Below are 16,880 nucleotides of genomic sequence, written 5' to 3' on the forward strand. Positions count from 1 at the left end.
TCACTTTCCTACCAAGTATCCCCCTCTAACATGCAGTTCCACTATAGATACTAAAACAGTATGGCATTTTAGGCAATAATTTTAAATTGCTGACTCACCGATTTGTGTAGAGTTGGTGGAGGGACAAAACTTCCCATTCATGCCCAGTGACACCAGAAATTGCTGTGTCATAGTCTGTTCACATTTTCTTAAAACTAACAGGCTGCTGGAAAAGGGCTTTGTGTCATCTGAGGACGTTGCTGAGTTTGTTTCAGGAAAAAATAATAACACTGTTGAATGCTTAAGAAAACTGTGCTATATTCTTCTTAGGAGACATCATAAGGAGGTGGTAGGTGACCCCTGGACTTTCTTTCCCCTTTTTTCCCTGCCTCAGCCAGGATCCAATTTTACGTGTACAGCATGGGTTGCAGGGAAGGATGGAGCAAGTACACAGCAAATATCATTGACTCAACAGCATATCAAGCTTTCTTTGTTACATCTGCTTCCTGGATTCATCTGTTTTGAGCTTCCTCTGTCGAAAAAAGTGAGGAATGAAAGGCTCCACAAAAGCCTCTGAGATACCAGCCTGATTTCCTGGTATGCTGCTGGAAGTTCAAACAAACCATGCTGTAAACATTCTCTTTGGGCAGGGAACTAACTCTTCATAATTGTTTGTAAAATGCCTAGAACACGTTGGCTGCTGAGATATAAAAAAGCGCAGCAGAAGTTGCAGAACTTCCAGTACAAATATATAGCGAGGAGACAGTACAGCAGTATAATGCAGTCCAATAGTGTTTCTAAAAGTAGCCCTGAAGTGTGGTCTGCTGAGAAATATAATACAAAGCCCCAACAGTACAAAATGTTCTGTGTGGGTGTCAAACCATCCCCATGTGGCACTCCACTGGCATCAGAGGAGTTCTGCAGAAATAGCCTCTAGTTCCCACATGAGACAACTTTTGAGTCACCTTCTGAGACTTTGCTGTAGCATAATCATGTCTGAGCAAGAATGACTATCCTAGTCTGGTTTCTTTTTGTCTTTCGCTTATGTGCACTTTGAGTGACTACAGAAGACATCAATTATAGATGAAGCTCTCAGGTTTCCCTAAGCAGGAGCATAGTGAATATTGGGTTGTTAATATTTAATCTCTGTAAAATCAGGTTCAAAGCATTTCTGCTTTTCCTTCAAAGTGCCTAGAAGCCCCTCCTTGTTTATTGGTCCCTACGTTGCTGTATGTTCCAGAAAGACAGCTGAGGCAGACAATGTGGTATTTTCTTCTGCTGCCTTCTGGTAATGCTTAGAAACATGGAAAACATCATGATTATGAAAAAATGTTGATGAGATGTGGGCTTGAGGAGACTTCAGTAGAGATTAGTTATAATAGCAAAAATGATTGTAAGCAGGTCAAGTTCCTTCAATTCCTCTAAATAGAATATGTGAAGCTGATATAATCTACTCACTTCCCATTCCTGGATTTTGTATTTAACACTACCACAGCTATCAACCGTAACAGCGAGCACTATTTTGGGTAATTCTCAGGAGACAATCATAGGCAGCAACTGGGGCACGCCAGGAGAGTCCCTGTTTGCGTGAGGTCCTGTTAGGAGCTATGAACTCTGCTTGCTGCGTGACTCAATGTGGTGGCCTCTCCTTTGTCTGGTGACGAAAAGTGACCTGTTGGTGGGTCACTGAGCAGCACCATGGAAGAATAGTTTGGCTGCTGGGCAGCACAAGGTGAGAACTAATTGTTTGTATTTCATGCTTAGTGTGTGAGACTTCACAGAGCTGAGTAAACTTTAATAACAGCCCTGGAAAACAAAACCGGGTTTCTCCCCAGGTTTGACCACGGGACTGCCATCTCTGGCCCTACACCACTGCTGCTCTTGGGGCTTCCCCAGGAGGCAGAAGCAGCCAAGCACACAGGTCTGTGTTTCTCTTCCAGAGCTGCCATCAGAGACTCTTTTATGTCCTTTTGATGGTTTTGCTTGGCTGTTTCCTTTCAGAAGTGAGTCTTGATGAGTTTGTTTGCTTTTGGGCAGGAGGGGATCACAATGGAGCTTTATGGTGGCTTTAGCAAGAGAAAAGCTGATGACAGGATGAGGACTGCAGGGCTGATGGAAGAGCAAACAACAGTGACTTGGCTCAGTTGAGGTCGTGGTGCTCGGCACTACCTGCTGCTCTTGGGGTTGGAGAGAGCTGGAAGAGGGGCTGGAGCACGAAAGCTGGTGTGATGGAGCAGTATGAGCCAGCAGCTATCCCTGGGCTTGTTTTTGGATTATTGTTCTTGCATAGTTTGAAATTAAAGTGACAGGGCAGATGATGGTGATTCTGTCTATTGGCATGGTGATCAAAGTTGTCTAAGGGATATAAAATTAATCAATACATGAGGTGTAGCTGGCTGCCTACAGCAGGGCTGTCTTACGAGTTTCTGCACACTGTGTGGCAACCAGCCCAAGGGTCTGGGTGCTCAGGTTTGCACTGAGGGCGAAGAAGATCTCACAGTGCTGTGTCGTCTGGTACCATGGCCCCATCCCAGTCACACTATCCTGTATGCCAGTCCTGAACTGACATGTCATTGAAGAGGATACCTGGGACATCTCTGGAACTTCTTTCTTAGCCTGGGTATCTTTCCATGTGGGGAATATTTATTTAGCACAGCCTTCTTCTGTTCTGTTAGCAATTGTTCACTGTCAAAATAGCAACTGAAGCTATTTGGAGGCTGTTGTAGCTGCAGCCTGATAACACGATATTCCCATCTGGTCCTGAGATGTATTTGTCAGTGGCATGAAAAGTGAAGCTGCTACCTTCACTTCTCAAGTTCCCTCAAAACCCTACCATAGTTTTCCAGAGAGAGGCCAAGATGAACTCACATGTCTGCAGATCTTAACATGACTTCTGCCTTGGTTCCTGATTTAGATGTACCCAGTGCTACACTGTTGAGAAGAGCTGGGGAAGGTGGCCAAGTTACATACTATGAGACTGAGGCAAAGGCCTCTTTTCTACCAGCTAGTGGCCCAGCTTTTATCTTGGGGAGCAGAACTGGTGAGGAGGGAAGTTGCTCTGGAGGCAGGTGAGACCAGCACTCCACAAGAGACTGGAAAGATTATTAAGCAAGGATTAGTCCAGGAATGCATTTTTTTAGCCAGCGGTAAAATGCTTTTTACATTCAAAACATGAAAAAAAAAAAAAGGAAAGTAAAAATAGTTTGCTTTTTATTTTAATCTTGCAATAAATATTTGACATTTTTAAAAGAAAGCTGGTAGAAAAAAATCCAGATTTTTGTTTGCAATGTTCTGAGATGCAATTGTTTCTTGGTTGTCTTTGGGAGCAAGAGATGAGTGTGAAGGTAAATTAAAAAAATAATTAAAGCATAATTATGTTCTGCTCATATTTTTGAACACTACTAAACTGGGGGAGGTGTGAGTATGGTAGAGAATTTTAGTGACTGAATGTAGCGGATGACTGATTTCCTGCTGCAGTCACTCTCAAAAACGAGAAGTCGGTTATGTTACATTATATAACCACCACTAGTAACCACTCAGTTGCTTCTTTGGAGATTTCATCCATGCAAAACCCAGATCCTTTTGAGTCTAGTGCTGCCTGATGGCTAGTGTTGGCTTAAGAGTGGAGTGGCATTATAAAATATAAATCAGTATGTTGGTGACAAAACCAAGGAGGTAGACATAAGGTTTTTCTATTACTTGTTTTATTGGTAAAAAATGACAATAACCAGAGTCATTAATGATAACAATCTCATTTTCTGTCTTATTTCCCCCATTTGATTACTTTCTACCATGCACAAAGTTCTCTCTCTCCACACGGTCTCTAGGGCTACCAGGCTTCTGAGCACCTCTCAGTGCAGAGGTCCATAATCCCTGTTTTCCTTTGTCTTCTGGGCTTCACAAAAGCTTTTTGGCTCTTGCACTTACAGTTTTCTTTAGGCATAGAGGGGTGTTTGGGCAATGTGGGCAGGAGGGAGAATACCCATACTTTCAAGACAGAGGAAGGCAAGAGTTACTAAGGGAATCTGCAAAGAGACACATTAACAAGAAGTCAGTAAATTTAACTGTTTCTTATTTAGCTGTCAGATGTTATTGAAGGAGCAGGTTTGGACCATGCACAGTGTAGGTAAAGCTGCTTCAGCAGCTGCAGATGTCCTCCAGTGTGGTCTGCTAGTGTGTCACTGAATTTTCCAAGGTAAGCTTCTGACAGGTACCTGTGATTTAAGAACCAGCACATGCAATAAATGTTTTCTTCCTTGCGATGTATGGCAGAAAGTTTGAACAAAAAGACATTGTTTGGGAGAAGGGAAAAGAGGGTAGCAAAAATAAGCTTGCATGTCACAAAGAGTGACACTAGGAATACCATAGCTGGAAGGAGAGACTGTTGTTCCTTCAGGTAAGTTCTTTACTCCATAGGAATTATAAGTCTATAAGAATTATTGCAAATAAACATGGGCACATTTGCTGTCACATTAAAAAAGTTTTCTCAATGCTACCAGTGACAAAATACAACTAGAAGTGCAAAAAGAAAAACTAAAGAAATAAGAAAGACTTGAGGTTTAACATTTGCTATAATAGGAAGTACAAATGACAGCAATTGTTTGGTAGCTCAGTCAACTGGCAATAAAGTTAGTTTTTAGCAGAAGATGCTTAATAAAATAATCCTCCTCTGAAGTGTTAGAGCAGAGAAAATGAATGTGACATCTCAAAGACTTTGAATGAAGCATTTGTTACATAGTTTCACAGCTCTAACTTTCTTCCCTTTCCTTTTCAGATCTTAGAAATTATAATATTCTGCATTCTCCTCTATTTTTACAAAAGAAAGGCTGTGAAGCACATCGTGGTTTTGTTAATGATGGTAGCACTACTGGGTAAGAACATATTATTCACTTTAATGTTCCTGTCCATTACTTGATAACTCCTTGACATTCAGTCTCCCCAGTGAGTGTAGATGAGGGCCATTTCAAAGCAGCATGCTGATGGAGAATCATTGGTACATTTCACATTATTTTTACCATGGTCTCTTTTTGAAGAGAAAAGCTGATTATGATACATAGTTTCTATGCTTATTGCTGGGACTATCTCTTTTGACAGATTTCCTGAAGTGAATACGCTGTGCACAATGGTATTCTGTAGGGTTTTTTTAAATAACGCTTTAGCTTTAGATCCTGCGAAAGGGGACTATTTGAAACTGTTTTTTGAAGATCAGGCTAGCTGTGAAAATCAGTTCCTTAAGCATTCTGTAAGCAAATGCAGTGATGTGCCTGTTTGCATATGCAACATTTCATACTTTACCACCTTTCCAAAAGCATTGCAAGAACTTGGTGGGCCACTGAAGTTTGCCTTCTGATTAACACTGCCACAATCAATACCCAGGGAAACAAAGGAGATCATTTTATCAGGCAGCCGTCAATAAAGCTAAACTTGAATCAGTTTTGAAAGATGTCAGGAGGCTCTCTCTAAAGCTCTACTGTTTGCAGGCATATGTTAAGAATTTGCCACCACCCCATGTCTTCTCCCATCCTTGTCTTCTCACTTGTCCATGAAACTCTGATAGTACACCACATTTCTTTGGTTGAAGTGAAAGGTTCTTGAACTGTGCCGTTGAAATCAACAGGTGTATATTTTCACTGAGTTCAGTGGGCGCATTATCAGTCTGCAAAGACTTACAAAGCACCTTTCTGATGGAGTTGGTCATGAGTGTTTTGATAAAACAGAATTTCACTAAAGTTTTCTACTTACACAACTTGGATTTGACTGAATGTGAAAAACCCTCACAGGTTCACTAACCATCTTCCTTCAGATCCCTGACTGGTTTCTTACCCAGCTGAAAAGCTCAGACTTCCAGATCAACTTTTTTGGGACAGTCTCCCCATTTAAGTTTCCCAGTGTTAGGAACATTAGGATCTGTAGCTCTGCAGAAGCCCTGAAGGTTTTTCGTGCTGCCTGCATGAGGCAGAAATTGAAAAGTCCCAAAAAGCTTAGGTCCAACTGTTCAACTGCTCTTGGTTTGTAGGAGTGAAGTGTGAGTCCAGCCAGCCCTCAGCTCCCAGCAGAGAGTCCGGGAGCATTGGCAGACCTCGCTTGAGCTGCTCTTCAGCTTCCTACCCTGCCATGAGGAGTGTGAGGCACGGCACGCTCCTGAGCAACGAGCGGGGCCAGACTCCTTGTCACACAGCTGGAAGCCTGAAGATCCCCAGATGGGCTTCTGCACTTGACTGCTGCAGTTTTGGGCAGAACCACCATGATGGCTGCCTCAAGCAAGGTCAACACGTGGTTCTGGGACACCTGGGCCATTTGGCTGTGTAGCCCAGCGTACTTCTTTTGCCATGGAGCCTGCCAGCCCTGATGCCACCAGCGCCAAAGGGATGCGTGGAGCTGAACAGCAGCAGGGCTGTGAACCCGAGCCCCAGCAGGCACCGATTTCAGTTTGGTGGTCAGGCTGCAATTAACCAAAAATAACAATTTCATCTGGTGGCTGCTGGGGTTTTGGTGAGCATATGCAGCTTCAGGAAGAATGTGTCATTGTTTCTGTTCTATTAAAAAAGGCATAAACAAACAAATCCTGGTTCATGGGAACTTTTGAAATACTGAAAATTCCCTCAAGCAGCAAACCCAGAACTGTGGCTGGCTCCAGTTTCTGCAGCTGTCCTGCTGCCTGGCAGTCCCCACAAAGCTACGCTTAGAGTCTTCTGCTTGCTCTCTGACCTTTCTGCTGAGCGAAGCGATGGGGGCTGAGAGGGGCCCGGCAGCTCTGCTCCCAGCTGTCTGGCACATGTGCTGCCCCCGCATGGCCCTGCCTGCGGGAGGGGTGAACGAGGCTTGGGGTCTCTGTGCAGAAAATTCTCAGTGGCAGGTCATGCAAGAGGATTTCTGCCTTCTCTCAGACCTGCACAGATACGTTCCTGGTGCAGGGCTTGTACAGATGTAAATGGAATGTAGAAAGGTCTCTTTAAAAAGAGGGCAGCCTTTGTGCTTAGTTGGACATGAGAGCTACTCTAATCACAAAGAAAATATGGAGGTCATAATAAAATCTGCAAATGTTTTGCTTAGTACCACTTTGCAAGTCAATTTTGTGAGAATTATCTTACCTCATGTATATACTGGGAGCTATCATAGGTTTTGGGGAAAATATTTCAGATTTAAGTGGGATTTCTGAGTTTCCCGGCCTAACAGTCAGAAAATGACGTCATTTGTCATACTAGCCTTGGGGGGAGTCATTCTATCAGAGATAGGAAAACCATCTCCTAGGTTTTGAAACTTATTCCAGGGTTACTTTAACTAAAAAGATCATTACACTTTTCAAAAACAACCCAACCCAAACCAATAAAAAAAACCCAACCCTGATGCTTTATTTTCACATTTGTTAAAAATTTGAGGGGTGGAAACTGCCCTTTCATCAGAGACAATTTTTCAGCAATCTTTACCCTTAGTTGGACAATTCAAACTACTAATTTTTACCTGTAAATGTTCTTTTAAAATAATAACTCCTCCATGTTCGAATACAAATCTTACATTTTTTGTAGGCTGCTTGTTGGGGCTTGAGTGTATTTTCTGGCTTTTTAGAATATCATTAGCACCATTGCAGGCCAGGATTAGACCCCCTCTGCTCATTTTTACTGCTGTGTTTGTTAAAACACTCCACCTATTTCCATTACAGAGCAAGAAGTGAAGTACTAGGTGGAAAGGTTGTTGTGGAAAGATTGTCATGAAAACAGTGAATTTCATGATGGTGAACGGTATCAACACAGATGTATGCAACTCTTAAACTCCCTCTGAACTTTTGGACTTGCCATAAGAAAAATGCTTGCAATCAAAACCACAGGCATGAATCTGTTCTTCTTCCCCCACCTTTTCTCCCAACCCTTGGCCTGAACTTTTTGCGCAGTGCAGATCTTCTTGCCAATCTGGATTTTGCAGTTATGGGAGGCTGAATCAGACCACCGAAATCCAACACCTTTTGTCTCTGGAAGAGGCTGGAACTGGGTCCCAGCTGGGGGAGGGTGCTCCTGACGATTAGTTGCCTTTCTTCAAAGGTCATCTCCACATCATGACTCCTCTTATTTTTTTTGTTTCTTTTGAATTTGTTACATTTTACTTGCAGTAATCACAGCCTACTTGGGTTACCTTCAACAAAGCAAGAGCGCCCTCCAAAAGGAAATCTAAAGAAACACTTAGCTGAACTGTCAGCCCCTTTTCTAAAAGATGTGCATTGCATGACTTCTCTGAACTGGTGACATGTATTGAAACGGTTGTCTGAGATTTGTTTGTGGTGATGCAATGACAGTGATTAAATGGATTAAAAACACACTACTGAAATACTCTATTCTGTGAGCTAAATCCAGAAAATGGTCCTAAGAGCCTGGCGCTGAAATGAAATGCAGACCTCTGTGTTGGTTGTCTGCTCTCCGTACATAATCCGTGAGGAGAGTTAGATGCTTTGGGATGTGATCCCAGAAGTCAGCTTTGGCTGGCATTGGCCGAGTCCCATCCCAGCAGAGAAATCCTGAGGGTGAGGAGTTATTTTAGGCCATCAGTGCCACATGCAGGCTGCTACTAGGAGGTGTCCCAGCTGCTTTGCACAGAGAGACCTCTCAGACCTCTCCTGAATAATGCAACTTAGGCTCCAAATTAGCAGCTGGAGCTAAATAAAGTATGTCTGGTGGATGTGAAGGCTGTTGTACCATCTCCGACTGGTAGTCCAGTGTTTAGGGAACTGGACCAGGAGTGTGAAATGGATCCAGTTCTTTCCTCACCCTGAGCTCAACTGCTGTCACACACACAGATGCAGGCACACAGAAGTCCTACCTTGCAATATTTTATGTGCCTCTAACCTCAGCTACCCAGCTGAAAATGAGAAAACTTTGGGTAGATGCAGGATTGCAGACCTCATTGCTACAAGAACTTAAGAGCAAAACACAAAGCACACACGGAGCTAAGCCCACTCTGACATTAGACAGTAGCTTCACAAGCATTTATAAAATCACACACATGGTTTTAGGTGCCCAAATCCCACCTCAGTGTCTTTTTAGGTGATCAGACCTATGGGTCTGACCTGGTACCTTATCCTCTCTCACCTATGCGGAGGTCACTGCTGTTTATCCTGCCCTGCTAATCTCTCCCTTTCCCTTTCAGCATCCCTGACTGTCATTGCTGTAAAGGCTGTGGCCAGCATGATAACACTGTCTGCGAAGGGGAAAATGCAGCTAACTTATCCTGTTTTCTATATCATGATTGTTTTAATGGCAACTTCTTGTGCTTTCCAAGTCAAGTAAGTGAGATTGTACTTATCTCCTAACCTTCATACACATTTTATGTCAGTTTTATTTGGTACTGATATCAACTCCAGATACAAGTTGCACTGAAAGGCAGCAAATTCCTGGCAGAGTCTTGACAGGTGCATGAATTGCCTACAGTTGATTATATTGTTTATTTAGGCTTTATTTCTCAGTTTCTAATTGATTATTATAGATGCTACCTCCTCTCATTATCAACTTATACAAGGTCTTCTAGTTTTGACACAGGCCTTGAACTCATTAAATGAACGTTATGTTTATGTAAATTTGGGGGGTTTACTTTTAGAAATCTTCATTGCCGAATAATCAAAAGGCCACATTTGCCCTCATTGTGCATCTCTTTTCCCCAGCTTATGCCACTAGTCAGACTGAAGAAGAGAGTTTATCCCAACTTTCTCTCTGCCTCTGTTATATCTGCATGTTGCACTTTGCTACCCTGTAGGTCTGTACGTTTTTAGGAAATAGTTAACTTCTGGTGTGCAGGGGACATTGGAGTTTTCCCTGCTGGCCTCTGGCCTGTTAAGTGATAGTTTTATGCTGCCTTTGCAGATTGCTGGGGGTGGCAGCATAGTAAAATATGGCTTGCAGCTGAACAGAGAGTCCATTCCCTTTCTGCTGGTCCCTCTGCTTCAAGTGCTGATAGCATCATTCAATAATCTCATCTAGACTGCTCCAGTGCGAGCCTTGAGTGTTTACTTGCATGATTATGTTCCAGTAGAAGAGCCAACCCAGCTTTCTCGTGGCAGAACATACCATTCCCATGTGGAACCAGAAAGTCCGTGCATTATTATGCAGTGATTCTCCATAGCTGACTCAGGAACTCCCCTGTAACAGATTATAGAGTAATTTATGTCCAGCTTGTCTTTACTGGGAGAACAGCTCAGACCATTTAAAAAAGGAAATAAAAGCTTGGTAAATAGGAAGCTGCTGAATTGACCTCTCCTTGCCAGTTTTTTCTTTCTTTCTTTTGCTGGGTCAAAATTAAAACAGAAGCGAAATGTGCCCATTTTATTCCCTGGGCTCAATGTCTCTTCTCTCTTGGACACATTTTCCAACAGAGAGAGTGCTGTCAGTCTAAATTTTTCATTTTATTTGTTTCCTCTCTTATTTTATTTGACTGTTGTGCATTAGCTCAGAACAGCCTGTGCTGCAACATCCTTCTGGTTTCAATGCTGGGCCTTAGTATCACTGTTTTAGTCCCTAAGACCGAGTTTGTTGCAAATGAGAGAAAATAATGAGGTGTTTTCAATGACTTCAAAATCCTGACTATCCTGTGGATATGTAGGATTTCTTTATTTTTAAAGCACCATGGAGACTGTTCAACAGTTGCTAAAATAACCATGCAATTATTTTAATGGCTAAAACAGATCCAAGCTTGGATTTTTACTGTGCACATATATTGTACCAGTGAAACATTTAAGTATGGTTCTTTTTATAGGTTTTGAATACACTCTGCAGCCTCCTGATTTTTCTTTTTTGGTCTGAAATGCACCATTCACATATCTGTCGATATGTGAATATGTCGATCTGTCACATATCGAGTATCTGTCGGTGCATCCAAGAGTTCACACTCATGATTCATCACCCTGTGGGTAAATGTTGATAGCTGGGGTCTCCATACAAGTGCTTTGCCTTTTTCATCCCCGGATGCAGAGTGTGCAGGCTGCTTCATGTTCAACATTTCGGTCCTGCAGGTTTGTGTGCAGTGTATGCTCCTGTGGCCCAGCACACTCTTGCTCATCATTCTGGTGAGGGTTTGTGTTGCCTTTCTGAGAAGCACAGCAGAGTTTCCAACCTAAGGAGCACAGGCTTGGAACTACCTTCCTGGACTTTCCCAGCAGGACAGAGTGTGTCTGGGGTATGATCGCATGGATAAACATACAAATATGTGGTTTAGCCAAGTTGGATTGAGCAGTAGCAGCAGTGTGAACTTCAGCAAAGTGAAACAGTTCCTACGAGAACTCATGTGTTCATGTCTGTGCTGGAAATATATCCTTACACAATCTATTTAAATTAGAGCAACTTGTCCCAGGCTGCTCACAGGCAGCACTGCTTCCAAGAGCCGATGCAGGCCATAAGCAGTAATACCCTAGCATTCCTCTCTTATCCATGGCAGACAAAATTTTCCGTCAGTGGTTCAAAGCACTCTCCAATGACAACCTGTGGCCAGAAGAATCCACACCAACCTTCTTACTTTTGCCTGTTTGTACTCTGCAAAGTCAAAACCAGAAGGTAAACTCAATACACATATGCATCTGTCCAGGGCTACTTGCTGTTGTGGTAAACAAGTGGCCACATTTATTGTTAAACTGACATGAAGCGGCTTAATCTGACTTTAAGGGCAATGAACTTCCTGTAGGCATGAGACACAATAATGCTTATCTTCCAGGTTCCTGAGTCAAGCAATGCATCTGTACGAAGTGACAGCAGTCGTGCCCATTAATTTTGTATTCTTCACCATCAGTGCCATTATTTCAGGTTTGTTTCTGACCTTCTGCCTCTACACAACAATTTTCTAAACATCAGGTTTTCAAGAATTACTGCCTGTGAACAGGAAAACAAAACAGTCATGTTCGTCTTCACAAAAAGAAGTTTTTCCTAAGTGACAGGTGTTTAAGTTCTGAAAAATGAATAAGTTCAGCACTTTTGAAGCAAAACAAAAATAATCAAATTCTAGCATTTCCAGAATTGACAAGTACAGTTTACTGTGCCTTGCTGGCTTACTAGAAGAACCTGCATTTATCCCAGCCTAATCCTGACATCCAGTAAATGTGTTTACCATGTGCACACCAGCCTCTCCATATCCGAACTGGTAGAGCAATTTTAACAGCCTGGCAAACTACTCAAATGACAACCAGCTGTGTTTCATAGCAGTTAGTGTATATTCCATTTCAGAAGGTGGAATTCTAGGTTAAGTGAAGGAAATAAAATTACTCCAAAGACTTTTTAAGCATTTAACATTTTATTCTGGGTGAGAACTTTGAACTCAGCATTGTTAAAGAGGGACTGCAAATCTTGGAAATGGTGCGCAGCATAAGAACATGAGCTCGGAGGACGACTAAGATGCTGTATCAGCAACGAGCCAAAATGATCATGTTGTTAGAACATTTATGACTCATTTTAACACACACTGGGGGCTTTCCTGTCATTGCTGTGCAGGAGTTTCTCATGCAGAGCTGCCATTAATGAGAAGGGGAGTTAGCTTCATGCACAGATTGCCTCAGCACCTGTGTTAGAAGAGACCTACACTTTGTGACCAAGAGGAGGCTTGTGCCAAAATGGGGTTGTGCTCTTGTGACCATATGGGGAATTTGGCCTTGTGCCTCCTTAAAAGATCAAGTACCTATTCAGGAATGGCTTAATAGCTTTGAGACTGGATACACATGCATTTGCACCAGGTTAGTTAAACCAGTGTAGGGCTTAGAAGAACAACGTCTGCTGAATCTTGCTGAGGTGCTCGTAGAAGGTACCTCGTCTCATGATTCCCCCATTCCCAGTTACAGCCTTTGAAGATACAGTCACACATCAGCTGCACTGTTCAGGCTCTGTCATTTCTGAGCAAAACTATGCTCATCAGTGGTTTAAAGCTACTATAATATACTTGGCTGTGAATTGGGGCAGCTGAGATCCAGATACACATCTGGCTCTGTCACCTCCACTGCAGAGGTGCTAATTCCTGGAAGAGGGGTGACCAGAAAAAGCAAGTGATCCCTTCAGCCAGAAAGATTTGGTAAACTTGGCTGCTGGAGCCCTTAACTTGGTGTAAACATCAGGAACACAGCTAGTTATCGAAAGCCTGTTCCCAACATGGTCTGTTGGAGTGGCTTAACTAAATCCACAAAGAACATGTTATCTTATTGCTATGACTCTGCTTGTGAATAAGACCTTGGGTTTGACCTGCATAAAAATTGTTGCTGATAACGCAAAAAATACCTGCATCTGTGCAATTCCTAACACAGAAGATCCTCCAACCTGAGAAACTAAATCTCCAATCCCATGCAGTATCTTGAGAAAGCCCAGATAATAGAATATGGGCGCATAAAGTGAATCCATCACCATGTGTGTTAATACCTTATTTGGGATTTTTTTTTCTCCATTTGAGCATGACACTGTTCCTGACCCTCCCTGCTGTAATTCATGTCACTTGGAAGCTAGTCAAGATCTGCAATTCTTGTTTCTGTCACATTCCAGGGGTCATATTTTATCGGGAATTCCAAAGTGCAGCTTTGCTGAGCGTGTTCATGTTTCTGTTTGGGTAAGTGTATTGGCCTAAAATCTGCACCAACGTTTGTACAGAAACAGCATTGCCTTGTGGAATCCCTTCTTTTCTCAGTAAGAAGAAACCCGTCTTGTTATTAAAGTATTATGGAATAGCCATTATAGTAGGATAAAAAAACATTAAAGGAAAGATTGATGTCTGTGCTTTGGGAGTTTGGAGGCCTGGTTTTGAATCCAAATATGTAAAAATGTGAGACACTTATGAACTACTAATCTCATGATGGAATGAAAAACCAGCAGCATGTGTTCCTCCAGCAGGAAGGAGAAATCACTGCTCTGCACCAAAGATCATGTTGTGGGGGTGCTTTAATAACTGTGAGAAATCTCCTCCCATGTTGTTACCTTCCACTTGCGTGTCCGGATGGTCTTTGTTGCCACCAGGTATTAGCAATTATATGAGTTGCTTGCCTACGGGGCAGCACTCTGGTATCTCTCCCTCATCTTCCTGTGCCAAGAAAGACACAACATGCTGAGAAACTGTTAACAATAAATGTTTGAAGAAGGTCCTGGGTGTTGTGAGAGCAGAAACTTTCTTCTGCCCACAAGCACGGTTATAACTCTGGGGACAGATGACAGTTACTTGATATAGGGTGTGAGATGGTTAAACGCATCTCCCAGGACTGCTGGCGAGACACCTCTCACCACCGTGCTGTCAAACACGTGGGCTGATAGCTACGGATGTCTTCGTCCCCTGCAGCTGGACTGGAGTAGGTGCACACAACTGCTACCTTGTTTGACTGCAGAAAAAGTGGCAGAAAATGGAGATGAGCAAATTCAACCCATGTATTTGGCAGGCAGGAATTAGTGATTGTGTATCCAACACAGAACGGATAGAAGATTTATCCAAGCATAGCAGTTTCTCATTGCTCCTGGCTTACAGCTTGCCCCTGAGACACACACTCAGATGAGAAAAACAACGGAGATGTTGATTGTCTGCAGCTAGACTGAGTTGTTAATGAAATTGCAAATGCTAGAATGCTAGCTTAGATGCTCTGTGAAGATTTGCTCAGGGATTCAAATGTTGTGGTCTCACACTCACAGGCATTTGATTAGGTACATGTTACTGAAAGTCTAATTTTGCCTGCGGAGCCTTTGGAACTGATAATAAAGCTTCAGGAGGCAAAAACTAGACTGAAAGGGAGCCCAGGATGAATTTATAGAGCTGCCAGGAAGAAAAGTTTCTTTATAAACTGAGCAGCTTGGGTTTGGAAGTCCTTGAAAAAGAAACTTGGAAAGAAATTCTCATCTCAGATGCAGTGAACTGTTTCTAATGACACTATGCCACTGTTATTTTGCAGGTGTCTTCTATCTTTCCTTGGTGTATTTGTAATTGAAAGAAGTAAAAAAGAGGAGCATTTACATAGTCCTTTTATTGACTGTGGACATATTCCTGGTAAGTAGGGCTTTTTTTCTGTCTCTCTGTTTAAAAATGAGATATCAGATAATGAGATGATCTAGGAGAGTTGAGTCACAAATATGCTCTGGTCATATTTAATAAATATACTGTTCCCTTATTTTCTATGCCTGTTCCCAACAGATTTTTCAAAGAATCTTTCAGACTTTTTCCAAGCTATTGTTACAACCAGTCAAATGAAAACAATGATTACTGGAGCAAAGAATGTTTAAATGATGGATTGGTGGGGGATTTGTTTTATTAAAATTCTTCACAGAGTTGTTGTTTTTCCCTTCTCTCACACCATTTCCCTAGGACAAAAATTGACAGGCAAAGTACAACCAGATTATCACAGTTCACGCTATGGCACTTTGAATAATGAAGATAACCCGGTGAAAAGTCAAAGCTGAAAGAAGAAAGCACCTTGCATGCCAATCAACAGGAGAAATGCCACTGGAACAAGGATCAACAGCACCTTTTTCTTGGACATATTCAAATACATGTTGAACTCCTGTGTGTTGATGAGTCATGGTATTATTTAATCCTACTTAATTTATCCCATGGCTCTCCCAAATGTGTTCTGAAGATAAAGGAAACCTTAAGAAAAACTAAATAACCATTAATGAAACAGAACTTTCTTCTAGTGTCAATGCCTCTTGGGGATATTTTTAGAGTATTAATTGCTTTGAAAAGCAAACAGGCACAGGATGGGATTATAAAAATTCCCCTTTGAAACTCCCTAGGTCTGTATAGATGTTTAAAGCCAAAGGTGACAAATGAGAAGAATTTTCATAAGTGACTTCAAAGCATTTTGTTATATGTATAATACCTTTAAAAATATGTTCCTTCCTGTTCAGGAGTCAAAACCGTGTGCATATATACAGTATACACAAAGATGTACAGACAGTGTATAGGGGGAAAACTCTGGTTATCTTCTGCCATCAGATCAATTCTCTTATCTTCCAAGAAAACAAATATTTATGTGAGGAGGGGGATGGAGGAGAGCATTTGCCATGTACATAGTCAGGCACACACATGCACACATTTGTGGTACCCAGCCAAGGCAGAGCTAGGGAACCACACTTGACATTTTACATCTTCCCAGGAGAGTCCTGCACACTGCGCTGGACTGGGCTGGGCTACAATATCTGCTAGTATAGCCTGGGATTTAGCCTCTGTTTTCTGGAAAATGAGGTTTTAATAAAGAACCTGCAAAGTTCTCCAAAAGGAATGGAGTAGCCAGGCTCCCTCCCTTGATGTCTCTTTGAAAAATACTCCTAAAAAAGAAAAGCAGGACACCTCCTGCCTACTTCCTAAACCACTGGTAATCCTGGATGAGGGAAGGCTCACAGGATCACAAAGAGTCACAGTAACAGTACAATTTTTCCTTCATTAAGTTGTAGTGTCTCCACACTGATTTGAAGAGCCAGCAGTGGTGGGAACCGTGGCAATACAGGCTCTGTGTCCAGCTTTCTGTGTCCCCCAGTCCCAGCCTCCTGGCCAGAAAGCTTCTTCTGGACATTCACCATGGGTCCACCTACCCCTGCCTGGTAGCACAGATCTGCCTCAGCCACCACAGTGGGGGCCAGACACCTCCTTTGTACAAACAAGTGAAAAGTGCTCTTGAGAAGTGTCTGTGTTTTAGACAAGATAGTTCTTTCAGGTTTGAATTAATCTGCAGTATGGATAGGGGCCATGGGCTGTGTGTATTTTGTTCTGGGGGATATGAAGAAATCAGATCTCTTTTTTTTTCCCCCTAATAATTGTTTATTTCACTTCAAAGTAAGCACAGTTGAAGATCCGTAAGACAGTTTCATTTCAAACCCTACAAAACACACACAGAACTGTGGTTTTACCTATGCAGCAACATCCGGGGGGCTGGGGCGTGGGGCAGGGGGTTGTGGAGTTTTTTTCCAAGGTGGATCTTTTCCAGC

The 16,880-nt window shown here is 42.4% G+C and overlaps 1 protein-coding gene across 1 annotated transcript in view; it reads left to right on the forward strand.

Annotated features, from left to right (window-relative positions):
• Positions 1-15,356, forward strand: part of NIPAL2 (NIPA like domain containing 2) — a gene marked incomplete at both ends in the record, with an annotated part of 49,059 nt that extends 33,703 nt beyond the window's left edge. Inside the window, 6 exons of the mRNA XM_082044872.1 lie at positions 4,754-4,850; positions 9,115-9,250; positions 11,665-11,753; positions 13,467-13,530; positions 14,852-14,946; positions 15,262-15,356. Coding sequence (XP_081900998.1) covers positions 4,754-4,850; positions 9,115-9,250; positions 11,665-11,753; positions 13,467-13,530; positions 14,852-14,946; positions 15,262-15,356 — 576 coding nt within the window. The remainder of the gene's footprint in view (positions 1-4,753; positions 4,851-9,114; positions 9,251-11,664; positions 11,754-13,466; positions 13,531-14,851; positions 14,947-15,261) is intronic.
• Between the last annotated feature and the right edge of the window lie 1,524 nt (positions 15,357-16,880).

This window comes from Streptopelia decaocto, assembly GCF_964273445.1.
Source record: "Streptopelia decaocto genome assembly, chromosome: 2".
In the NCBI taxonomy this organism is placed as follows: Eukaryota; Metazoa; Chordata; class Aves; order Columbiformes; family Columbidae; genus Streptopelia; species Streptopelia decaocto.